Source organism: Syzygium oleosum, unplaced genomic scaffold, assembly GCF_021117445.2.
Source record: "Syzygium oleosum isolate NSW1041296 unplaced genomic scaffold, Sole_v2.1 Sole_v2.49, whole genome shotgun sequence".
NCBI classification, from domain to species: domain Eukaryota; kingdom Viridiplantae; phylum Streptophyta; class Magnoliopsida; order Myrtales; family Myrtaceae; genus Syzygium; species Syzygium oleosum.
This window is the reverse complement of record NW_026607533.1, coordinates 1803137-1825261: the sequence shown is the minus strand read 5'-3', so window position 1 is coordinate 1825261 and position 22125 is coordinate 1803137. Positions and strand designations below refer to the sequence as shown.

General features: G+C 40.3%; 1 protein-coding gene and 1 pseudogene across 1 annotated transcript; both read left to right on the top strand.

The window, feature by feature from the left end:
• The first annotated feature begins 3341 nt into the window (after positions 1–3341).
• LOC115668910 (protein ACCELERATED CELL DEATH 6-like) lies at positions 3342–5941 on the top strand. Its single transcript, XM_056306980.1, has 4 exons — positions 3342–3645; positions 3728–4153; positions 4435–4967; positions 5145–5941. The coding sequence occupies exons 1-4, from the start codon at positions 3369–3371 to the stop codon at positions 5808–5810; spliced, it is 1902 nt and encodes a 633-aa protein (XP_056162955.1). The 5' UTR covers positions 3342–3368; the 3' UTR covers positions 5811–5941.
• A 2669-nt stretch (positions 5942–8610) lies between these two features.
• LOC115663757 (protein ACCELERATED CELL DEATH 6-like) lies at positions 8611–17892 on the top strand (annotated as a pseudogene).
• The last annotated feature ends 4233 nt before the right edge of the window (positions 17893–22125 follow it).

The window sequence follows — 22125 nt, the reverse complement described above, 5'->3', positions numbered from 1 at the left end:
CGGATTGGGTTCCGTAGGTTTAGCCTTAACCCTAGATAGATCGGGCCAGTAACTTTTTGACCGGAGCCCCTTCTAGTTTTAGTAACCCTGACCGCCCGGGCCACTTACCCCTTTTTGTCAGTAGTGGCCATTGACCCGCTTTTGATTTTTGAGCGCAAGCTATAAATGGATAGTGTATATGTCCTCCAAATCAATGCAAGTGTATATTTGTTCATATTGTTGGTTGTGTGGCTATTCTTGGTCATGTGTTATTATATTGTACGGGTGTTATAATACTTCCGCATGTGCTTTAATCTTTGTGTTGGGCGTTGGGTCGGCGACGCGTCCTGGGACGTCGCACTCGAATTCGACCTCTGCGAGGGATGTTGCGCGCCGTAGGGTGCGGGGCGTGACAATAAGTGCATTATTGCCTATTGGTTAGTAGAGGAGTTTTGGCCATAACGATCGACTGCAAGGCATGCTCGTGAATTGAATATGAGAGACGAGAGTATTCAAGCCAGTAAATCTTATGGTAAGATTTGTGAATTCTTTTGGGTGATTGTGAGTTTGTAAGGAGTTGTGAGGGTTAAAAACATGTGCGTTATTGGGTGTAATTTATGGCTAGAAAAGATCGAGAGCGTTTGAATGACTCGAGTATAATTCTAATCTCCACTGTTTCGCTTGATCTAAGGTATACTCATATGCTGCTTTCCTCATAAAGTAGATCACACCGGCTGAACTACGTAAATACAATATTACGTGAATTTTTTGTTCTTTTTATTTTATATATCGATTGCTTGTTTTTTTTTTTTGGCAACGGAAACATTATTATCACTACTCAATGAACCCACGAAGGCGATTATCTAGGGGAAAAGTGCCAAAAAAGTCATAAACCTTTTGCATTAGTGCCAATTTAGTCCTAAACCCTTTGCATTGGTGCCAATTTAGTCCTAAACCTTTTTTTGGTGCCAATTCAGTCTTAAACCTTTTAAATTGGTGCCAATTCAGTCCTAAACCTTTTATTTTTGTGCCAATTTAGTCCTTCCGATCAATTTTGACCGGAATTTGCCGACGTGGATGCCTGCCGGCCGGCGGTAGGTCACCGGTGCCGACGTGGACAACTTTAATAATATTTTAATATTTTTTTGAATTTGTATTTTTTTTTCCACTTTTTTTTTGTCTCTCCCTCCTTCCTCTGGCCGGTCGCCGTGGCGACCGGCTAGAGGCCAGAGGCCGGCGAGCTCGACCTTGCCGGCCATTGGCGAGGGTGGCCTCCGGCAAGGTCGCTGGGCGAGGCTCGAGCCCTCGCCGGAGGTCGCGGCAAGGGCGAGCCTTGCCATAGTCGGGCGAGGCCCAACCTCCCCAGATCTGGCGAGGTCGAGCCTTGCCCGGGCCTCGCCGGATCCGGCGAGGTCGAGCCTCGCCCGCCGACCTCGCCGGATCCAGCGAGGTCGAGCCTCGCCCGACCAAGGCGAGGCTCGCCCTTGCCGCGGCCTCCGACGAGGTCGCTGGGCAAGGCTCGCCCTCGCCGCGGCCTCCGGTGAGGTCTCTGGGCGAGGCTTGACCTCGCCAGATCCGGTGAGGTCGGGCCTCGCCCGATCATGGCGAGGCTTGCCCTCACCGTGGCCTCCGATGAGGGCTCGAGCCTCGCCCAGCGACCTCGCCAGAGGTCGTTGCGAGGCCGCCCTCGCTAGTGGTGGCGAGGTTGAGCTCACCGGCCTCTGGCCTTTGGCCAGTCGCTGAACCGGCAACCTGCTAGAGGAAGGAGGGAGAGACCAAAAAAAAAAAGTGGAAAAAAAGAAAAAAAATAAAAATTCATAAAAATATTAAAATATTATTAAAGTTGTCCACGTCGATGTCGGTGACCGACCGCAGGCCGGCAGGCGTTCACGTCGGTAAATTCCAGTCAAAATTGACCGGAAGGACTAAATTGGCACAAAAACAAAAGGTTTATGACTGAATTGGCACCAATTTAAAAGGTTTAGGACATAATTGGTACCAAAAAAAGGTTTATGACTAAATTAGCACAAATGCAAAAGGTTTAGGACTGAATTGACAGTAAAAAAATGTTTAAGACTAAATTGGCACTAATACAAAAGGTTTAGGACTTTTTTGGCGCTTTTCGCAATTGTCTAGAGATGCACATGCCGATAGCCGCCAAGGGGGCTTTAAAAAAAGTTCAGAAGCCACGTAATTGCCTGCAAGAGACCACGTTCTTCTGCTTCTACAAGAAAAGAGACTATTACTCTCCAGTCTCGCCTAGCCCAGTCAATATCATCAAATATTTATTTCACACGAATTTCACTTGCATTTGCTCCTGTCATACTTATTTGTTTTTTGCGGCTGGTTGCGTTTCGGAGAGGTTTTGGGAATTGCCGTTACATTTAATGCAAATGCTTTTAGGCTAAAAGGTTCCGATGATATGCAAATAGCATTCGTAAAACACTTGAACCCGTATTGACCTTTTTTGGCCTTTGAATAGTTCTGTTTTCTCCCGCTATTGCTCATAATCTGCGATCCTTTTAGTCCTCCTCTCTGTCTATTTTCCATTACCTCCATAATTGCCCATATTATTCTTTGATAGATGAACAAAAAACCGAGATGCGTTGCTTTTGCGTAACGCGATGATGATGCAAATGTCGAGTTTAAAGGATAATGGACCGATTCCTTTGTACCAAACACGCGATAAGTACTTTAACTAAGGAATTTATACCACCACAAGTCCCGGTTGGAGCAGAGAATTTGTACAGTGATTCATAAGTCGAGACTTGCATCAAATTGTATCACCGTGGACAATCTTTCTTAGGGCACTAATGAACAGACCGCTGCTTTAAGCCTTTTTCTTTTGAGAGTTTTACGAGGGAATTTGGTTGCTTGGGGGGAACGCACTCTGGTCTTTTTACTTCTTTTTTTTTATTAACTGTTGCTTTGCAATTTGATTTGTATTGATTGTGAAGTATCTAAAACAGTTTTCAAATATACAAATATTGACACGTACAGCGATGTCATTGTTTTCCCAATTTTTTTAAATTTTGCAATAATATTTGAAACTTTGACGAGAAGGTGGACAAATAACTTTCAATTCAAAAGAGAAAATGAAGAGAAATCCAAACTAGCTCCAATTTCTTTGTTCTGAATCGGATCATCAACATTGTGATAATATAATAAGGGGAAAATTTTAATTTTCTTTTTTTTGTTTTCTTGTTACTGATCGTCCTTAGGAAAAATTTGTGGCAGAAAGTGGACCCGTTGGTAAAATGTGGGTTGAGGGGAGGTTCATTGAAGCCAATCAGATTGAACTCGACTTGTGGCTATAAATATGCTTAATTTGAGTCCTAGGACACCAGGCCAATTCACTCAAAGTCACAGGCATAGTCACGCACGGAGAGATGGATGTGAATCTGTCCATAGATGACCAGGAGATTTGGAAGCAGAGAAGGGAGAGATTGGAAGCGTTAGTCGGGGCTGATCCGAGCCGGCGACAGCACAATACTGCACAACCCGACAAGGTTGTGGATCCCCAGCTATTGTCGGTTGCAAAGGAAGGGGACGTCGACAAGTTCATCAAAGCCCTGGAGGATCATTGTGCCAAGGATAGAGTGTCGTTGCCCGTCCTTCTCGGGCTACGCAGCCCCTCCAAGAATACACTGCTTCACGCTGTGGCAGGTATATTAACAAGGTTGTGACCGTGCATTTCAAAATTCTCGATCTTTCGTGCTCAAATTAACCTGACATGAATGGCATACAGAGAGTGATGATAACGTCAAAGCGGTCATTGATTTCGTCCCTGAGTTGATCACCTGTAAGAACTCCAGAGGAGAGATGCCGCTGCACATTGCGGCCAGAGCTGGGAAAACTGTTGCGGTGGAGCTTCTCCTTCTCCAAGGGATGTCGAGAGACACTGACTGCTGCGGCAACTCTGCTCTGCATGAGGCCGTGAGGAATCACCATTGCAAGGTGATCGATCAGCTGGTGAGTAAAGACCCCGATCTGCTGTATTATCAGAACAACGATAGCAAGTCTCCATTGTGCGTAGCAGTTGAAACAGGGGACTTGGAGGTTCTCACGCACTTGTTGGATGCGCCAAACAATGGCGAGGACCAGAGGAGATCAGAGAGTGAAAGGATCTTCCGCATGTCACCCGTTCATGTCGCCATTATACGCAAGGAAAAGGGTAAACTCTATTTTTGTGCTCTCGCTTATTCTTTGACCTTCTTGGTCACTCTCTCGTGTTCTTCATTTTGGTTTCCGCTGGTGGTGGAAAAATCAAGTGTCACAAGCAAAGTCCAGATTAATGAGGCACGTGTACATGTGGTATGATAGCTTGCTATCCCATGGGGCAAATTGTGAGTCAACTACCGATACTTTCGGTCGTCTAGAATGGGATCAACCCCTGTTGAAGAATTACGGACAACGTGTTCGTCCAAAATGATTAACTTCTTGCGTTATATTTAGATATGCTGATCAAGATGTGGGAAAAAAAGCCGTGGCTATTTCAATTGAGAGATGCGGGAGACGGCACTCCACTCCACTTAGCAGCATACAAGAATTACCTCGATGGAGTCAAGTTCTTGATTGAGAAGTTCCCAACAAGCACCCTGGAGCAAGACAGCACTGGCTATCTCCCTATACATGTCGCCTGCATGATGGATCGCGTCATGATAGTCAAAGAGCTACTTCAGCAGTGGCGAGACCCCGCAGAGTTTCCAGCTAAGCAGGGACAAAACATTCTTCACGTGTCCGCGAGATACGGAAGCACCGCAACTGTCGAATACATACTGAAAAGTCCCAAATTTGGTCACCTCATAAATGCAAGAGATTTTGAGGGGAATACACCTCTGCATCTGGCTGCGTTGCACTACCAACCTTCGGTCGTGCTTCTTGCACGAGACACAAGAGTTGATAAAAAGCTGGTCAATAACGATCACATGACGGCTCTTGACGTGGTAGAACAGGACATTCAAGTAAGATTTCCTTCGTATGGGCGGGTACGACCTTCTACACTTTTCCCACCGGTAATCATTTGTTGTACCAATCAGGGATAGAACTAGAACATAAACTACTTAGGCATGTCATTAGGTGTGCTCTCACCCACATCAGTAATAAGTTGCCAAAATCATAATGTGTTTGGTTTCTTTTTTTATTCTTCAACTCACTGCTTGCAGGGGTTGACGTGGATGACTCTAACAATTGCCAAAACACCGACAAGCCCAGAATTAGCTATTTGCAATCCAACCGGTCGGAGCCTACGGAAACGACTTGAACGGCGGATGGACTGGGAGGGACATAGGGACCAAGTGGATTCTCGTGCGGTCGTGTTGGCGCTCGTGGCCTCTGTCACTTTCACTTCTGGTTTTTCCGTTCCCGGAGGATATCATGGTTCTGAAGGAGATGCTGGAATCCCCATATTGCTCCACAAAGCCATGTTTAATGTCTTTGTGATTAGCAACTCCGTGGCCATGTATAGCTCCATCACGGCACTTGGGATCCTCTTCTGGTCCTATGTTCGTGATCCTTACGTGGGGCCGGGTGCCCTTTTGCTATCAAATACCCCATTGTGGGTAACTGCTGCCGCAACGCCTCTGGCATTCATGGCGGGCGTCTACGTGACCGTATCCAAACTCCATTGGCTTTCTATTTTTACCTTGGTCTTGGGATCCGTCGTCCTCTCCATTCTCTTGACTGTCTTCATGTTGATTCATATACCGGTTGCGTGCAGAAATCCTTTCATTCGTCGCTTCACTGACAAACTGCTTCTTTGGGGTCTTCAAAAAACAGGGGGAGACACTGCAGTTACATTTATCCGGGGCACTCGTGATGATAAACCTTAGCGTATAGGTTCTAGAAAGATGACATCTGATCCAACAATCCATTAATCTCTCACTAATGACGTACCGATGTCCGTACCTTTATCACCCTCTTAGTTACATTAGCTGCTGCTGTTTCGATTTGCCTAGCCCGCCTGCCTGCGGTCAGAATGAGTGATGTCTACAATTTTAGTGTGATCCAAAATACTGTGTGATTAGCTACTCAATGATATCTATATATGATAGCAAAGTTCCAGTTTTGCAATTAAATCGCATCATCACAAAGTTCCATTCCCTTTCACTTTGCTTAGCATTAGTTAGACACATACGTTGACATTAATTAGAAAAGAAAATTGAATTGCCTCATTCAATTTAATATAATGTTTCCAGGCGAATATATCGGCATCACTCTGCCTTACTTATTAATTCGGATGTAATGATGATGTATATTGGTCAACAAATTTAAACTCACCAATCAATGATTTTATCTGTTTTTCTCTTTTATGTTATTGACGTATAATGCTTCTAGTTACAATAAAATAAGGGTTAAGAGAATTGTGCAGGGTAATCTATTTTTTTTCCAAGCTATCAATTTACCTAAAAATTTATTGATGTACACCCATGATATATGATCTCATATACATATAACATATATATATATATATTTACATATAGGAAAGAGGGTTTTGTTCACTAAATGAGGATCATTAATTAATTTATTTCTATAGCTGTCTTACGGGAGCTATTTTTTCACTTATCATTTGCTTTTTGTGGACTGAAAATTGAGAGGTTGAAGTGAGCTACTATGACGAGAAAGAGGTGGGTTTAGAGCAAAGGCGAAGTGTTTGAAATTTTAAAGAATATATGATCCGACAAATCCACACTTCATTCCACGCGAATTTCACTCGCATTTCATTTATATCTACTTCACTCGTACTAATTTGTCGTCTCTCTCTCTCTCCCTCAGTCACTTCTTCGTCAACGTCCACGAGATGAAAGAGAACGACGAGCCCGTGGGCCCTCTCCTCGTCCATAATTTGCTCCACTCGCTCCGCTTCCCCCTCAAGGCCTTGCTTTCACAGAGAGAGAGAGAGAGAGAGAGAGAGAGAGAGGTGGTTTAGAGAAGGCATTGTGTTGGCTCCGAAGGAGGGTGGTGAGTGGCTCTGTTTTTGGTTTGATCATCTTTTTTTTTTTCTGTGATTTTATGGCTTTTGTCTGGTCATGGCGAATGGCGATGTCGTTCAGCAGCAGAATTTGTTGGTTCTGGTCTTGTTGGCCTGAAGATCGTCTTCATTTATGTCCGTGTATTCTTGTCCGTGCGATACTCTTAGGGCATCATTTGCCGTGGGATGATTCTGTTCTTTCAGTTGCATGCTCTGTGTAGCGCAGGAGGATCTGTTATTTTTAGCGATTCGAATCTCGGATGCAAGTCCAGATGAGTTCTTTTGTTTAATCTAAATCTCGCGACTCAAATGTTCTTCTTTTTTTTTTTTAATTTCTAAGCACTTGAAATTTGCACAATATACAACTATTGAAATGTAAGTTCACATGCATTTTTTGTATAGTTTTTTGAAATTTAAATTTCAGTAAAAAAGTAAAATAAGAAATTTTAACGGAGATGTAATTCTGAACAAACAAGCCTTTTACCACAGCTATGTGAAAATTTTTTTCCCACGTGGGGCGTAAGTGACGTCACCCCGTTAAGGTAAGAAAGACAGAGAAACAACAACGAATGGACCCTTTGAGCCTTTTCTATAGGATAAGTGCATTGAAAGTTTTCAAACTTGTCATGAAAGTGCAATTGAGTCCTAAACCTTTTTAAAAAGTGCAATTAAGTCCTATAACTTGTCATGAAAGTGCAATTAAGTGATTAAACTTTCAAAAAGTTCAATCAAGTCTTAAAACTCGTCAAATTGATCCAATCAAGTCTTTCTTTTAATTGAATTTTTTAAAAGTTTTATAACCCGATTATACTTTTGTGCTAAGTTTTAGGATTTGATTGTACTTTTTTTAAAATTTTAGGACTCGATTACACTTTTGTGACAAGTTTTTATGATTTGATTAACTTTTTTAAAATTTTAGGACTCGATTGCACTTTCGTGACAAGTTTTAGAACTTTTTGTATACTTATCCTTTTCTTTTAATAGTTTTATGAGGCAATGGATTGTGCGGGGCTAAAGAAGTCTAGTCATTTTTACTTTTGGGATTAAATTCTACACTATCCTTATTGTGATATCAATATCTTAAATTTTTTTCTATCACAAAAAAATCTAAACTCCACCAACTGTGACACTAACACCCTAAACATTTTTGTGTTACCAAAACTCTTAAACTATACCCACCGTACCAATACCCTATATTTTTTGTCATATTAGCACAAGTCTGGGTATAGGTAAGACGATAAAAAATTTGAGGCATTCGTGTCACAGTATACGAAGTTTAGAGTTTTTAGTGGTAGATAGGGTGCTTTTGTTACACTAATATAAGTTTAGGGGTTTTAGTGACACAAATTTTTTTTTTGGATAATGGTGTTATAGTGGGCATAGTTTTAGGTTATTAGTGGCATTTGCCCTTACTTTTTTCAATTTGTTTCTTTGCAATTTGATTTTATTTAGTGTAAAATATCTAAATTTTTTTAAAATATATAAATACCGACACCTATAACAAGATAATTTTCTTTTTCTAATTTTAAAATTTTAAAATAATTTTTAAAATTTTGAAGAGAAGGTGGACAAGTAATTTCTTTCAAAAGAAAACAGATTTACCCCCAAAACCAACGTAGATTTAGGAATTCATTGCGTCAAACGCGTTAGTTTGTTCCAGATCTCTTTTACTATTCGATCACTTTTAGGGGAAAAACATTAATTCGGTGCAACTCCACATGGGCAAAGTGTATTTTGCCATTTCTTAAATTTTCTTTTCTTTCTCATTTCTGGTCGTCCTAGGAAACATTTGTGGCAGAAAGTGGACCCGTCCTTCACCGTCAGTTAAAGTATTTCTCTATAAAGAAGGAAAAAGAGATGAATATTAGCACAGGAGACCAAGTTTACACAACAGTATAATGTAGGTAGGGGAGTTTCATTAAGGCCAATCTGGTTGAACTCGACTTGGTCGCCGTAACTCTGCTGAATTTGATTCCTAGGACACCAGGGCAGTTCACTCGAAGCCACAGGCATAGTCACACACAGAGAGATGGATGTGAAGCTGTCTATAGATGACCAGGAGATTTGGGAGAAGAGAAGGCAGAAACTGGAAGCGTTAATGGGGGCCGATCCGAGCCAGCAACAGAACGATCCTGTACAACCCGACAAGATTATGGATCCCCTGCTATTCTCGCTCGCGAAGGAAGGGGACGTCGACGAGTTCATCAAAGCCCTGGAGGATCATTGCGCCAAGGAAGGAGTGTCGTTGCCCGTGTTGCGAAATTCAAATCGGCATTAGTATAAAAATTACAAACAATACAGAATCGCAAATAAACGAAATTGCAATAACAAAGTTGGAATCGATACAAATGAATACCGAGGCCTGTGTTTGACACAGTTTCCTTAAAACAGATTCGTTCCCTTCAAGACACGTCCGAGGTTTCGTGAACGTCTGTCTCCCAGGATACAACGGTTGACAGCGAAGAAGAGATCACGACACTTCCAAGCTTTCGGCGAACTTGAACAAACTCGAAAATGAACACTATCGAAAACTGTACAAAATGCAGAGAATGTGAAACAGAGGAAGAATGATTTCGATAAAAATAGAATGCAGGGGATAGCATTTCGGGAATAATAACGGCCAATTAAATCTATCGTTACAAAATCAATACGAATAACGGACGATTAAATCTGCAGTTATAAAATCAATACGAATAACGGACGATTAATTCTGCAGTTATAAGATCAATACGAGTAACGGATGATTAAATCTGCTGTTACAAAATCAATACGCATGGGAATAACGGCTGATTAAATCTGCCGCACGTTATGAAATTCGTCGTAACAGTTTGAGTTGAAAAATTAAATCAGAAGGCAAAATTGGGCTCGTCGCGAGGCCCACTTTTCGGTCCTACAATCGTGTACGCAGGATGCGCGCTTGCACCCAAGTTTCAGCTTGTCGAGCGTCGGATTTGCACCCCCCTGCGCCTGCGCGCGAGGCAGAGAGTTTGTGCTATGATAGTTACCACTTCAAATAAGTGTAACTGTATATAAAGCACTCCATAGCCTTCTTTCTTTTCCTATGTGGGACTAGTGTTTTTCCACTTCCCACTTCCAACTCAAGGGTATTCTTTGAGCATCAATTTCTCATTCATTCACCCATCAATTTATCCCATATTTCCAACAATCCCCCACATGAATGAAAATTGTTTTAGTTTTGACTCTGTGATAGTGTTCAACAATTGAAACCTGCATAGGATAGGTAGGTGTTACCCTTTGAACCTTTCCTTGTGAAAGTATATTTACTTTACTTGTTGTCCAGTAGACATGATGTCCTTGAACTGTCCAGCTTTCTTATGTAAATGAACCATACACTTCACACAGGAATCATCTAAACATTTGTTCAGTTCTCATAGTTATGTTCGTTTTGGCCATGAACATCAACCTGGTTCTGCAAGAGTTTCTAAAGAATTTAGCCATAATAATTCTCCTTTGAAGTGGCCCCACTTCTCTCTCACATAGGTGATTACTTAATTTTGAGTAATTTGTTTACTCCACTTAAGAATCATTAAAGCAAAATGTTATCCTTTCCTTTACAATATCACTGATATTTTATATAGGAATGGATTTAGGGATAACCCCCACAGTGACATCACTAAGTTTATATAATTAGGTTGTCCCTTTGAACCTAGATCTTGGGATCTCCAGTCAACTAGGTTGGATTTCCTTTATACCAACTTATTCTTTCATGGGCTTCAGTCCCATTCCTCTTGTCGATTTCTCAACTAACTCTCTGTTTAACCCTTTGGTTAGCGGATCCGCAATATTATCTCTTGACTTTATGTAGTCAATAGAGATAATTCCTGTTGATAGTAGTTGTCTAATGGTATTATGTCTACGACGTATATGTCTAGACTTACCATTATACATATTACTCTGTGCTCTTCCAATCGCAGATTGACTATCACAATGTATACTTATTGGTGGCACGGGTTTTGCCATTTTGGAATATCCTCTAAGAAATGGCGTAGCCATTCAATCTTCACCACATTTATCTAATGCTATAAATTCAGATTCCATTGTGGATCTGACTATAACAGTTTGTTTACAGGATTTCCAAGATACGGCTGCTCCTGCTAGTGTGAATACATATCCACTAGTAGATTTTGAGTTTTTTATATCAGATATCCAGTTCGCATCACTATATCCTTCCAGAACAGCTGGATATCTGGTATAATGCAGGCCATAATTTCGAGTATATCGTAAGTACCTAAATACTCTCACTATTGCTTTCCAATGGTCAGCACTCGGATTGCTTGTATATCTACTTAATTTACCAACCGTATAGGCAATGTCTGGTCTAGTACAACTCATTAAATACATTAGACTTCCAACAACTCTAGAGTACTCTACTTGAGAAATACCCTCTCCTCTATTCTTGGAAAGATGAAGACTATTGTCTAATGGTGTTCTAGCAATACCAGAATCATTCATGTTGAATTTTTCAAGAATCTTGTCCACATAGTGTGACTGGTTTAAAATAAGACCTTATGATGTTCTTGTGATTTTAATTCCTAAAATCATATCAGTAGGTCCCATATCTTTCATGTCAAATCTTGAATTCAACATATACTTGGTAGATTTGATCATTTTATCATCACTACCAACAATTAGTATGTCATCTACGTAAAGACACAAAATGACATAGCCATTTGTTGTCTCTTTAATGTAGACACATTTATCACATTCATTGATCTTAAAACCATTGGTAATCATTCCATTATCAAACTTTTCATGCCACTGCTTTGGTGCTTGTTTTAGGCCATACAATGATTTCACCAATTTACAGACTTTCCTTTCTTGTCCTGGAACTATAAAACCCTCAGGTTGTTCCATGTAGATTTCTTCATCCAAATCACCATTTAAGAAAGCTGTTTTTACATCCATTTGAGGTACTTCGAGATTTCGCAATGCTGCAATTGCAAGTATCATCCTAATGGAAGTTATTCTCGTCACAGGAGAATAAGTATCGAAGTAATCTAAGCCTTCTCGTTGTTTGTATCCTTTGATCACAAGTCTGGCTTTGTACTTATCAACAGAGCCATCTGCTTTCATTTTCTTTTTAAAAATCCATTTGAACTTTAAAGGCTTACAACCAGGAGGAAGATTCACTAGCTCCCAAGTATGATTCTGCAAAATATAATCAACTTCACTTTTTATTGCTTCTTTCCATAGAGGTCCCTCAGAGGAATTCACAGCTTCTGCATAATTTAATGGTTCCTTTTCTAACAAATAAGTTAGAAAATCATTTCCAAAAGATTTTTCCACTCTTGCTCTTTTGCTACGTCTCGGTTCTAGTTCATGATCTGAGTCATGAATTTCATGAGCCGAATCGTGACTTTCTTCATTCATAGTTTCATTCTTTCGTTTAGATGAACTTGATCCATCATTGGATTTACAAGGAAATACATTTTCAAATAATGATGCATTCCTAGATTCCATGATCGTATTCTTGTGTATATCTGAAATTTTTGATTCATGTACAAGAAATCGATATGCATTATTGTTATGTGCATAGTTTATAAAGATACAGTCCACCGTTTTAGGACCTATCTTTGTCTTCTTTGGTGTTGGAAACGCCACTTTTGCAAGACACCCACACACTCGTAAGTGTTTGTAGGATGGTCTCCTACCTTACCATAACTCATAAGGGGTTTTATCCTCTTTCTTTCGAGGTACCTTATTTAAAAGGTAATTGCTTGACAATATAGCTTCTCCCCACATATTTTGAGGCAAACCTGAATTTAGTAATATCGCATTCATCATTTCTTTCAATGTGCGATTTTTACGTTCAGCAACACCATTTGATTGAGGAGAGTAAGGCGCAGTTATTTCATGTATAATTCCGTGTTGTGCACAGAATTCACCAATTGGTACTTCGTACTCGCCACCTCTATCACTTCTCAATCTTTTAATTCTCTTATTAAGTTGATTTTCAACTTCATTCGTATAGAGAATAAATTTCTCTAAGGCTTCATCTTTGCTTTTAAGCAAATACACATAACAGTATTTAGTGTTATCATCGATAAAGGTAATAAAATATTTATTACCACCACTCGTTTGTACGAATTTCAAATCGCAAACATCACTATGAATTAATTCAAGGGGTTCGGTGTTTCTTTCAATTGTTTGAAATGATGATCTCGTTAATTTTGCCTCAACACAAATTTCACATTTATGTTTTGAATCAATTTGAAATGAAGGTATATGTTCCAAGTTAATTAATCTACGCAATGTATCATAATTAACGTGTCCTAGTCTACCATGCCATAAATTGGAAGACTCAAGCAAATAAACGGAAGACTTATTATCTTTATTGATAATTGTCATTACATTGAGCTTAAAAAGCCCATCAGTTACTTATCCCTTCCCCACATACATTCCGGATTTAGACAAAATAACTTTATCTGACTCAAATACCATACGAAATCCATGCTTGTTCAACAGAGACCCAGAAACCAGGTTCTTTTGGATTTCTGGCACATAAACAACATTGTTTAGAGTCAGCTCTTTTCCTGAGGTCATCTTCAGCAACACCTTCCCTTGGCCTTCGACAGCAGAAGAGGCAGAGTTTCCCATAAAAACCTTTTCCCCATTAATTGGTTCAAGATTTGTGAACAGGTCCTTATTGGAGCATATGTGCCTAGTAGCACCAGTGTCAATCCACCATTCCTTCGGATTGGACCCAACTAACTTTACTTCAGAAACCATTGCAGAAAGGTTTATGTTTGACACGTCTTGAGCGATGCCACTCACCATATTTGTCTCATAATTCTTCTTCTTCGGAAGTCTGCATTCCATAGATCTATGCCCCATTTTACCACAGTTGAAGCATTTTCCTTGAAACTTGTTCTTGGAAACTCCTCCTTTTGGTCCCAACTTTGGCTTGGCAATTTTCTTGTTCTTGTGGCCTTGCCTAAGCTCCACAACATTTGCCTTAGCTGTAGTAGGATTGAACCCTTTGCGTTCAAATCCTCTATTGTCTTCTTCAATTCGAAGTCTAACAATCAGCTCTTCCAGGTTCATTTCCTTTCGCTTATGCTTGAGATAGTTCTTGAAATCCTTCCACCCAGGAGGTAGCTTTTCAATAATAGCAGCCACTTAGAAGGTTTCACTCAAGATCATTCCCTCAGCCAGAATTTCATGCAAGATCACTTGAATTTCTTGCACTTGACTGATCACAGTTTTAAAGTCCACCATCTTATAATCAAGGAATCGACCGACAACAAATTTCTTTGCTCCGGCATCCTCTGTTTTATATTTCCGGTCCAAGGCTTCCCATAACTCCTTTGCCGTCTTTTTTTGCACAATAGACATTGTACAATGAGTCATGTAAACCATTCATGACATAGTTTCTGCACAGGAAGTCCGAGTGCTTCCAGGCTTCAACAGCGTTGAAGGCTTGCTTATCTGTTTCTCCATCGGATATCTTAGGAGCTTCCTCAATCAAGAATCTCGCAAGATTCAAAGTTGTTAAATAAAACAACATCTTCTGTTGCCACCTTTTAAAGTTCGATCCGTCGAACTTTTCAGGTTTCTCACCATGGTGGACAGAAACTGCAGAAGGAACAGAGGATGAGCCAGGCAGTTGGACGGCTGAGGCATAGGCAGAGCTTTTGGTGATGTTGTCAGCAGCCATATCGACACCATCGTTTCCAGCAGCCACATCCACGACTTCTTTACCCGTAGCCATTTGAATTTCTAAAAGCGCGAGTCTGTTTTAAGATTGTTGCGAAATTCAAATCGGCATTAGTATAAAAATTACAAACAATACAGAATCGCAAATAAACGAAATTGCAATAACAAAGTTGGAATCGATACAAATGAATACCGAGGCCTGTGTTTGACACAGTTTCCTTAAAACAGATTCGTTCCCTTCAGGATGCGTCCGAGGTTTCGTGAACGTCTGTCTCCCAGGATGCAACAGTTGACAGCAAAGAAGAGATCACAACACTTCCAAGCTTCCGGCGAACTTGAACAAACTCGAAAATGAACACTATCGAAAACCGTGCAAAATGCAGAGAATGTGAAACAGAGGAAGAATGATTTCGATAAAAATAGAATGCAGGGGATAGCATTTCGGGAATAATAACGGCCGATTAAATCTGTCGTTACAAAATCAATACGAATAACGGACGATTAAATCTGCAGTTATAAAATCAATACGAATAACGGACGATTAATTCTACCGTTATAAGATCAATACGAGTAACGGACGATTAAATCTGCCGTTACAAAAACAATACGCATGGGAATAACGGCTGATTAAATCTGCCACACATTATGAAATTCGTCGTAACAGTTTGAGTTGAAAAATTAAATCAGAAGGCAAAATTGGGCTCGTCGCGAGGCCCACTTTTCGATCCTGCAATCGTGTACGCAGGATGCGCGCTCGCACCCAAGTTTCAGCTTGTCGAGTGTCGGATTTGCACCCCATGCGCCTGCGCGCGAGGCAGAGAGTTTGTGCTATGATAGTTACCACTTCAAATAAGTGTAACTGTATATAAAGCACTCCATAGCCTTCTTTCTTTTCCGATGTGGGACTAGTATTTTTCCAGTTCCCACTTCCGACTCAAGGGTATTCTTTGAGCATAAATTTCTCATTCATTCACCCATCAATTTATCTCATATTTCCAACAGCCCGTCCTTCTCGTGATACGTAGCCCCTCCAAAAATACACTGCTTCACACTGCGGCAGGTAAATTAAGAAGGGTGTGACCATGCATTTCAAAATTTTCGATTTTTCGCGCTCATATTAATCTGACATGAATGGAATACAGAGAGTGATGATAATGTCAAAGTGGTCATCGATTTTGTCCCTGAGCACTTGATCTCCTGTAAGAACTCCAGAGGAGAGACACCGCTGCACATCGCGGCCAGAGCCGGGAAAGCTGTTGCAGTGGAGCTTCTCCTTCCTCAAGGGAAGCCAAGATGCACTGACCGCTGTGGCAACTCTGCTCTACATGAGGCCGTGAGGAAATGCCATCACAAGGTGATTAGTCAGCTGGTGAATATAGACCCCAATCTGCTGTATCGTCCGAATAAAGAAAGCAAGTCTCCATTGTGCGTAGCAGTAGAAATCCGGGACTTGAAGGTTCTCGAGCTCTTATTGGAAGCGCCAAACGATGGTGAAGACCAGAGAAGATCAAAGAGTCAAATGGTTTTCGGCATGTCCCCCGCTCTTGTTGCCATTATATGCGGGGATAAGGCAAGCCCTACTTTTGTGTTCTCGCTTATTCTTTAATCTTCTTGGTCACTCTCTTGTGTTTTTCATTTTGGTTGGTGGAAAAATCAAGTGTCACGAGCCCTAGTCTAATGAGGCACGTGTACATTTGGTATGATAGCTTGCTATCCTATGGGGCAAAATTGCGAGTTAACTCTCGATACTTTGGATCGTCTTGAACGGGATCAACCCCTATTGAAGAATTACAGACATCGTGTTCATGCCGATGATTAACTTCTTGCGTTATGTTTAGATATGCTGACCAAGATGTGGGAAAAAAAGCCTTGGTTATTTCAATTAAGAGATGCGGGACACGGCAGTCCACTCCACCTCGCAGCGTACACAAATTATCTCAATGGAGTCAAGTTCTTGATCGAGAAGTTTCTAACAAGCGCCCTGGAGCAAAACAGCACGGACGGCTATCTTCCTATCCATATTGCTTGCATGATGAATCACGTCGAGATCGTCAAGGAGCTACTTGAGAAGTGGCGAGACCCCGCAGAGTTTCTAACTAGGCTGGGACAAAACATTCTTCACGTGTCAGTGAGGTACGAATGCATTGCAACTGTCCAGTACATACTGAAAAGTCCCAAATTCGGTCACCTCATAAATGCAAGAGATTTTGACGGGAATACACCTCTCCAGCTGGCTGCATGGCACTGCCAACCTTCAATCGTGCATCTTGCACGAGACAGAAGAGTAGATCTTAAGTTGGTCAATAACAATAACATGACGGCTCTCGAAGTGGTAGAGCAGGACATTAAAGCATTTGATGGTCCACTCCCGAAGGTACGACCTTTTACACTTTCTCATGGGTAATCATACATCGCAAATTGTTATACCAATCAAAGACCGAACTAGAACATAAAATTAGTGAGGCATGTCAATTAGTGTGCTCTCACCCAGATCTATAATTTAGATGCCAAAACCAAAATATCTTGATTTCTTTGTTTATTCTTTGACTCACTACTTGCAGAGATTAACGCGGATTGTTTTAGCATTTGCTGGAACACCAAGAAGTGGAGAATTAGCTATCTGCAAGCCGACCGGTCGTAGCCCACCGAAACGACTGGGACCACCGGAATCGAATATTTTCAAGGACTCGGTGAATACTCGCATGGTTGTGGCGGGACTTATGGCCTCTATCACTTTCACTTCTGGTTTTTCCGTTCCTGGAGGATATAATGGTTCTAACTCAGATGGTGGAATCCCCATATTGCTCCACAAAGCCATGTTCAATGTCTTTGTGATTAGCAACTCCATAGCCATGTATAGCTCGATCATGGCACTCGTGATCCTCCTCTGGACAGATGCTAATGATCCTTACGTGACGGAAGGTGCCATTGTCCTATCAACTCTCCCATTGTTAGTAACTCTTGCCGCAATGCCTCTGGCATTCATGGCAGGCGTCTACGTGACCGTAGCCAAACTCGCCGGGCTTTCGACTTTTGTCTTGGACTATGGATCCTTTGCCCTCTTCATTATCATGTATATCTTCATTTTGTTGTATGTTCCGCTTCAGTGCAGAAATCCTCTCATTCGTCGCTTCGCAGACATATTTATTTTAGGGGTTCTTATAATAGCGAGGAGGGAGACTGCTGGGAATGGGACTTCGGGATGTGCAGCTACATCCGTCCGGGGCACTCGTGACAAGAACCTCCGCCGCCACTTGAATCGATGATTTAGCGAACAGGCTCGAGGAAGATGGCGTCTGATCCCTCCTCAAATCTATTATCTTTTCGCTAATTATGTACGGATGTCCGTACCTTTAGCTCCTTCTTAGTTATGGTCGAGAGCTGAGATGACGGAAAAATGTAATATTCTGTTCAATAATAAGTGAAGAGTACATGAGCTTATTTATAGACTTTACATGATGACTATCTTAAGTAACAAAATATACAAAATCATAGAATATTCAAAATATATCTCTAATAGTTACATTAGTTTCTGCCGTTTTGATTTGGCTAGCCTACTTGCCCGCAATCAAAATTAGTGATGTTTGCAATTTTAGTGTTCCAAAATACTTTGTGATCAGCTACTCAATGATATCTATAAATAATCGTAAAGTTTGGCACAATGGAGTTTTGCAATTAAATCGCATCGTCACAAAGTTCCATTCCCTTTCACTTTGCTTACCATTACTTAGACACATAGCTTTACATTAATTCAAAAAGAAAATTGAATCATCTCATTCAATTTAATATAATGTTTCCTGGAGAATATATCGGCATTGGTGTGCCTTACTTATTAATTCGGATGTAATAATGATGTATTGGTCAATAAATCTAAACTCACCAATTAATGGTTTTAGCTGTTTTTCTCATTTATATTATTGACGTATAATGCTTCTAGTTAAAATAAATTAAGGATTAAGAAAATTGTGTAGGGTAATATCTACTCTCTTTTCTTTCAAGCTATCAATTTATCTATAAATTTATTGATGTACACCAATGATATATGATCTCTTATACATATAACATATATATTTATAGATATTTACATATAGGAAAGAGTGTTTTGTTCACTAAATGAGGATCGTTAATTAATTAATTTCTATAGCTGTCTTAAAATTGAGAGGTCAAATGAGTTGTGAGAACTATTCATTATGTGCTGTGCTCCAATTATCATGATGACTATTAGTCTACGTGACTAACAAATAGATTAATATCACGAAAAACCTCAAAACTGAGACACTTATGACAAATTTATTCAAAATTAATTTTTTGATCACGAAAAATCTCAAACTGGTACACATGGTACATCGTTGAGGCCAATAGAGTCGACGCCATTATGTTGTTCCTCAGTGTTTGGACCGCGAGAACGCCGGTCTTGGAAACATCCTGCCATACAAGTCTGTACCACGAAAAAGAAGAAGGGTTAACAAGAAGCATTTCCAGGGAAACAAAAGAGAAGAGGGACACAAACCACATTACCTCCATCATAGCTCGAACCCAGAATCACCGATTAATGGTGGTCACGCTGACGACGGTCTTGGTGGGGTGCTTCACGATCCGATGGAGGAGCCATGCATGGTAGGCCATCGTTATGGACAAGCCCAAGGATACCAACGTGTAATCAAGAACCTTGGATACCAACGTGTAATCAAGAACCTTCTTGTCCATAATAACCTACAAGAAACAGAGAGCTGCACAAGCGAGAAAGAAGAGAAGATCAAATGGAGATGAAGAAGATGAGGAGTTTTTGCGGACTCAGTAAATCGGGAAAGGAGAGAGAAACAAGGGATCCTTATAATTGTTGGAGTTAGTGAATACTTCGGGGGTCCTTATTTCTCATACCATGCATGTTTACGTGAGCTTAGGGAAATCAAAGTATGAACCGACGACATGTGACCCATATGCACGGAATGTCGGGGCTCCCGTTGCCTAGACAGCGGGCGGGAGTTCCGCTCCCCAGTGAGCGGACGGGGGCTCGGGGGCAGCGCCCCCGAAACAATATCGGGTTTGCTGACCCGTTTGTTATGGGATCACAAGGATTTGGATAGGCTTGGGATTTGGGCCCATTTTAAGTCATATATATTGTACTCGTATGAGAGATCATTGTAACGAGTAGGTGTGGTTGTAAAACCTAAATATCATAGTGGAATCTCTTTGTAGGACGTAACCCTGTTCTGGAATGAACATGGGTAAACTCGTATGTCAATTTTTTCTATTATCTGTGTGATTGTTTTGATTCAGTTTAGGATATAACCCATCAATAACAAACCTTTGAACATGCACATTTTGCTGAGGCGACGAGAGGAGTGAATTGAATCGGCTTTGCTTGCGTGGATCGGACTAGTGGGAGACGCACCTTTTCAAACTTCTGTTTTTTGTCTGGGACATATTAAATCTCTAACATAATAAACAAAGTCGCTCACGTTGTTCAAAGGGTTCCTTTCCTTTTCTTTTGTACAATCGGAATCAACCGGGATCGTGTCTTTTCTTAATACTCAGTCACGTCTGAATGCCGCTCTTCTGCGCCACAAAAATTAATGAGAGCTTTCAGCGCAAGGGACGAAATTACACGTTCAGTAGCAGCTGTGTAGGCCATCATAACTCTACATAGTGATTGTGAGATTTAGTGGGATTACAGCTAACTATTTTAAAAGTTTAACATGTTAAATAAAGATGTGATTTATTAGTTAAATATTATAATACTTCCCATTTATGTCTAGTATGGTCTTTTTGTCTGATACTAAATTTGGACATATTTTTCAGACCAAAAAAAAAAATGGACATATTTAATTTTGCTCTGATATCACATGAGATTTGGTAGGACCACAGCCAACTGTTCTAAAAGTTTAAACGGTTAGATGTAGGCGTGATTTATTATTTAAATATTCTAATAGTGATCGCCTCTCATATGATGTCATAAGGGCTTTTAGCGTTTTTGAAATTTTTGTTCGTTTTTCAAGTAATTAAAACGATGGTGGAACTATGTTGAATTGAGAATGCTGCTCTTGATGTTATAGAGGAACAAACATGCTACTTTTATTAGTTCTAACTTATTGACATGCATTTTGACTATGGGGTAATAAAATTAAATAAAAACATAATTGACATTTAGACATGACAAACATTGTCCATCGTAATGATAATAATTAAACTTTTAGTGCTACGTAACCAAAAGTTATTTTGTATATAGAGACATTTAAATAACCAAAACATAGATAATTGTCCAAAAGGTTCTAAACTTATTATATGACTATCAATTATGTTCTAAATTTTTCAATTTGGCCAATTTAATCCTAAATAGTTTGATAATTTGCCAATATAGTCTGATCACTGACGTAGATGCCAGCTATCTTATATGGTACAATTGGTGTTGGCATAGATGTTTTTTTTTAAATTTTCTGAATTTTTTCTTTTTTAACCTTTTCTTCACTTTCCGTTTTCTTATTTTTCTATTTCCCTCCATCGATTGTCAGGGCTTGGGTGATAGCTAGCTGAGGTTGCTAGCCACAGGGGAGGGCGTTGTGGCTCTTGTTGGTCATGATAAGGGCTTGCAGACCTTGCCCAGATTTGGCGAGGGTGCTCGTTAGCTATCGCTAAGGCCCCAAGCGATGTTTAAAGGGAAATAGCGAAAAAAGAGAAAAGAAAATGAAGAAAAAGAAAAATTACAAAAATCGTCCACATAAGCGCCTGCTAATCCATGTAAAATGACCAATACTAACTAGACTGCCATGCCAACGATTTCCAATCAAAATTGATCGGAAGGACTAATTGGAAGATCGTCAAAAGATTTAAGACAAAGTTATTATATTAAAAGGTTTATGATTGAATTGATTGTTGCAGCTGTATAATAGGTTTAGAGTTTTTTTGACAATTTTCCCTTCTAAAACAAGTTAAATGTATTTCCTGTTTATAAATGTAACCAAATGGCACCTAAATATTTGAGTATTTATTAATCTAGTTACAAAATTATGAGATGGAGATTAAAGAAAACGCATTGTTGTCATCTCAATCACTTTTGCATTATCGATTAGCCTTTAGTTTATCTTGTACGGTTGTGATTCATTTGAGTAAAATACACGAGCTTTCACAAAATTTATTTGAGTTGAAGTTACTTTCGGATTTATATAGTTAGTGTGAGATTATTTAGTGAGAATTTGAGAGCAGCAAGGTCCTGGCTTTTGGCATTTGCTAGTAGGGGTGAGCGGTTCCAGGTTCCGGTTCGGTTCCGCTTGGAACCTGGAACCTACCCTCGGGTACAGGTTCCTCATTTTTTGGAACCTGGAACCTACCCATAAGAACGTGGAACCTGGAACCTACCCTGTCACAGGTTCCAGGGTCGGTTCCAGGTTCCAACAGGTTCTTTTTTTTAATTTCGTTTTTAATTAAACAAAACGAAAATAAACGCAACAATGACTAGGTATTAAAAAATAATATTTCGCTTAGTAGAAAGGGGATATTAT

What these genes read in the sequence shown, in the direction of transcription:
- LOC115668910 (XM_056306980.1), top strand. Translation starts at nt 3,369, where the DNA reads ATGGATGTGAATCTGTCCATAGATGACCAGGAGATTTGGAAGCAGAGA. An exon ending in CATTATACGCAAGGAAAAGG is followed by an intron (nt 4,154 to 4,434) that starts GTAAACTCTATT and finishes CGTTATATTTAG; the next exon opens with ATATGCTGATCAAGATGTGG. An exon ending in GATTTCCTTCGTATGGGCGG is followed by an intron (nt 4,968 to 5,144) that starts GTACGACCTTCT and finishes CACTGCTTGCAG; the next exon opens with GGGTTGACGTGGATGACTCT.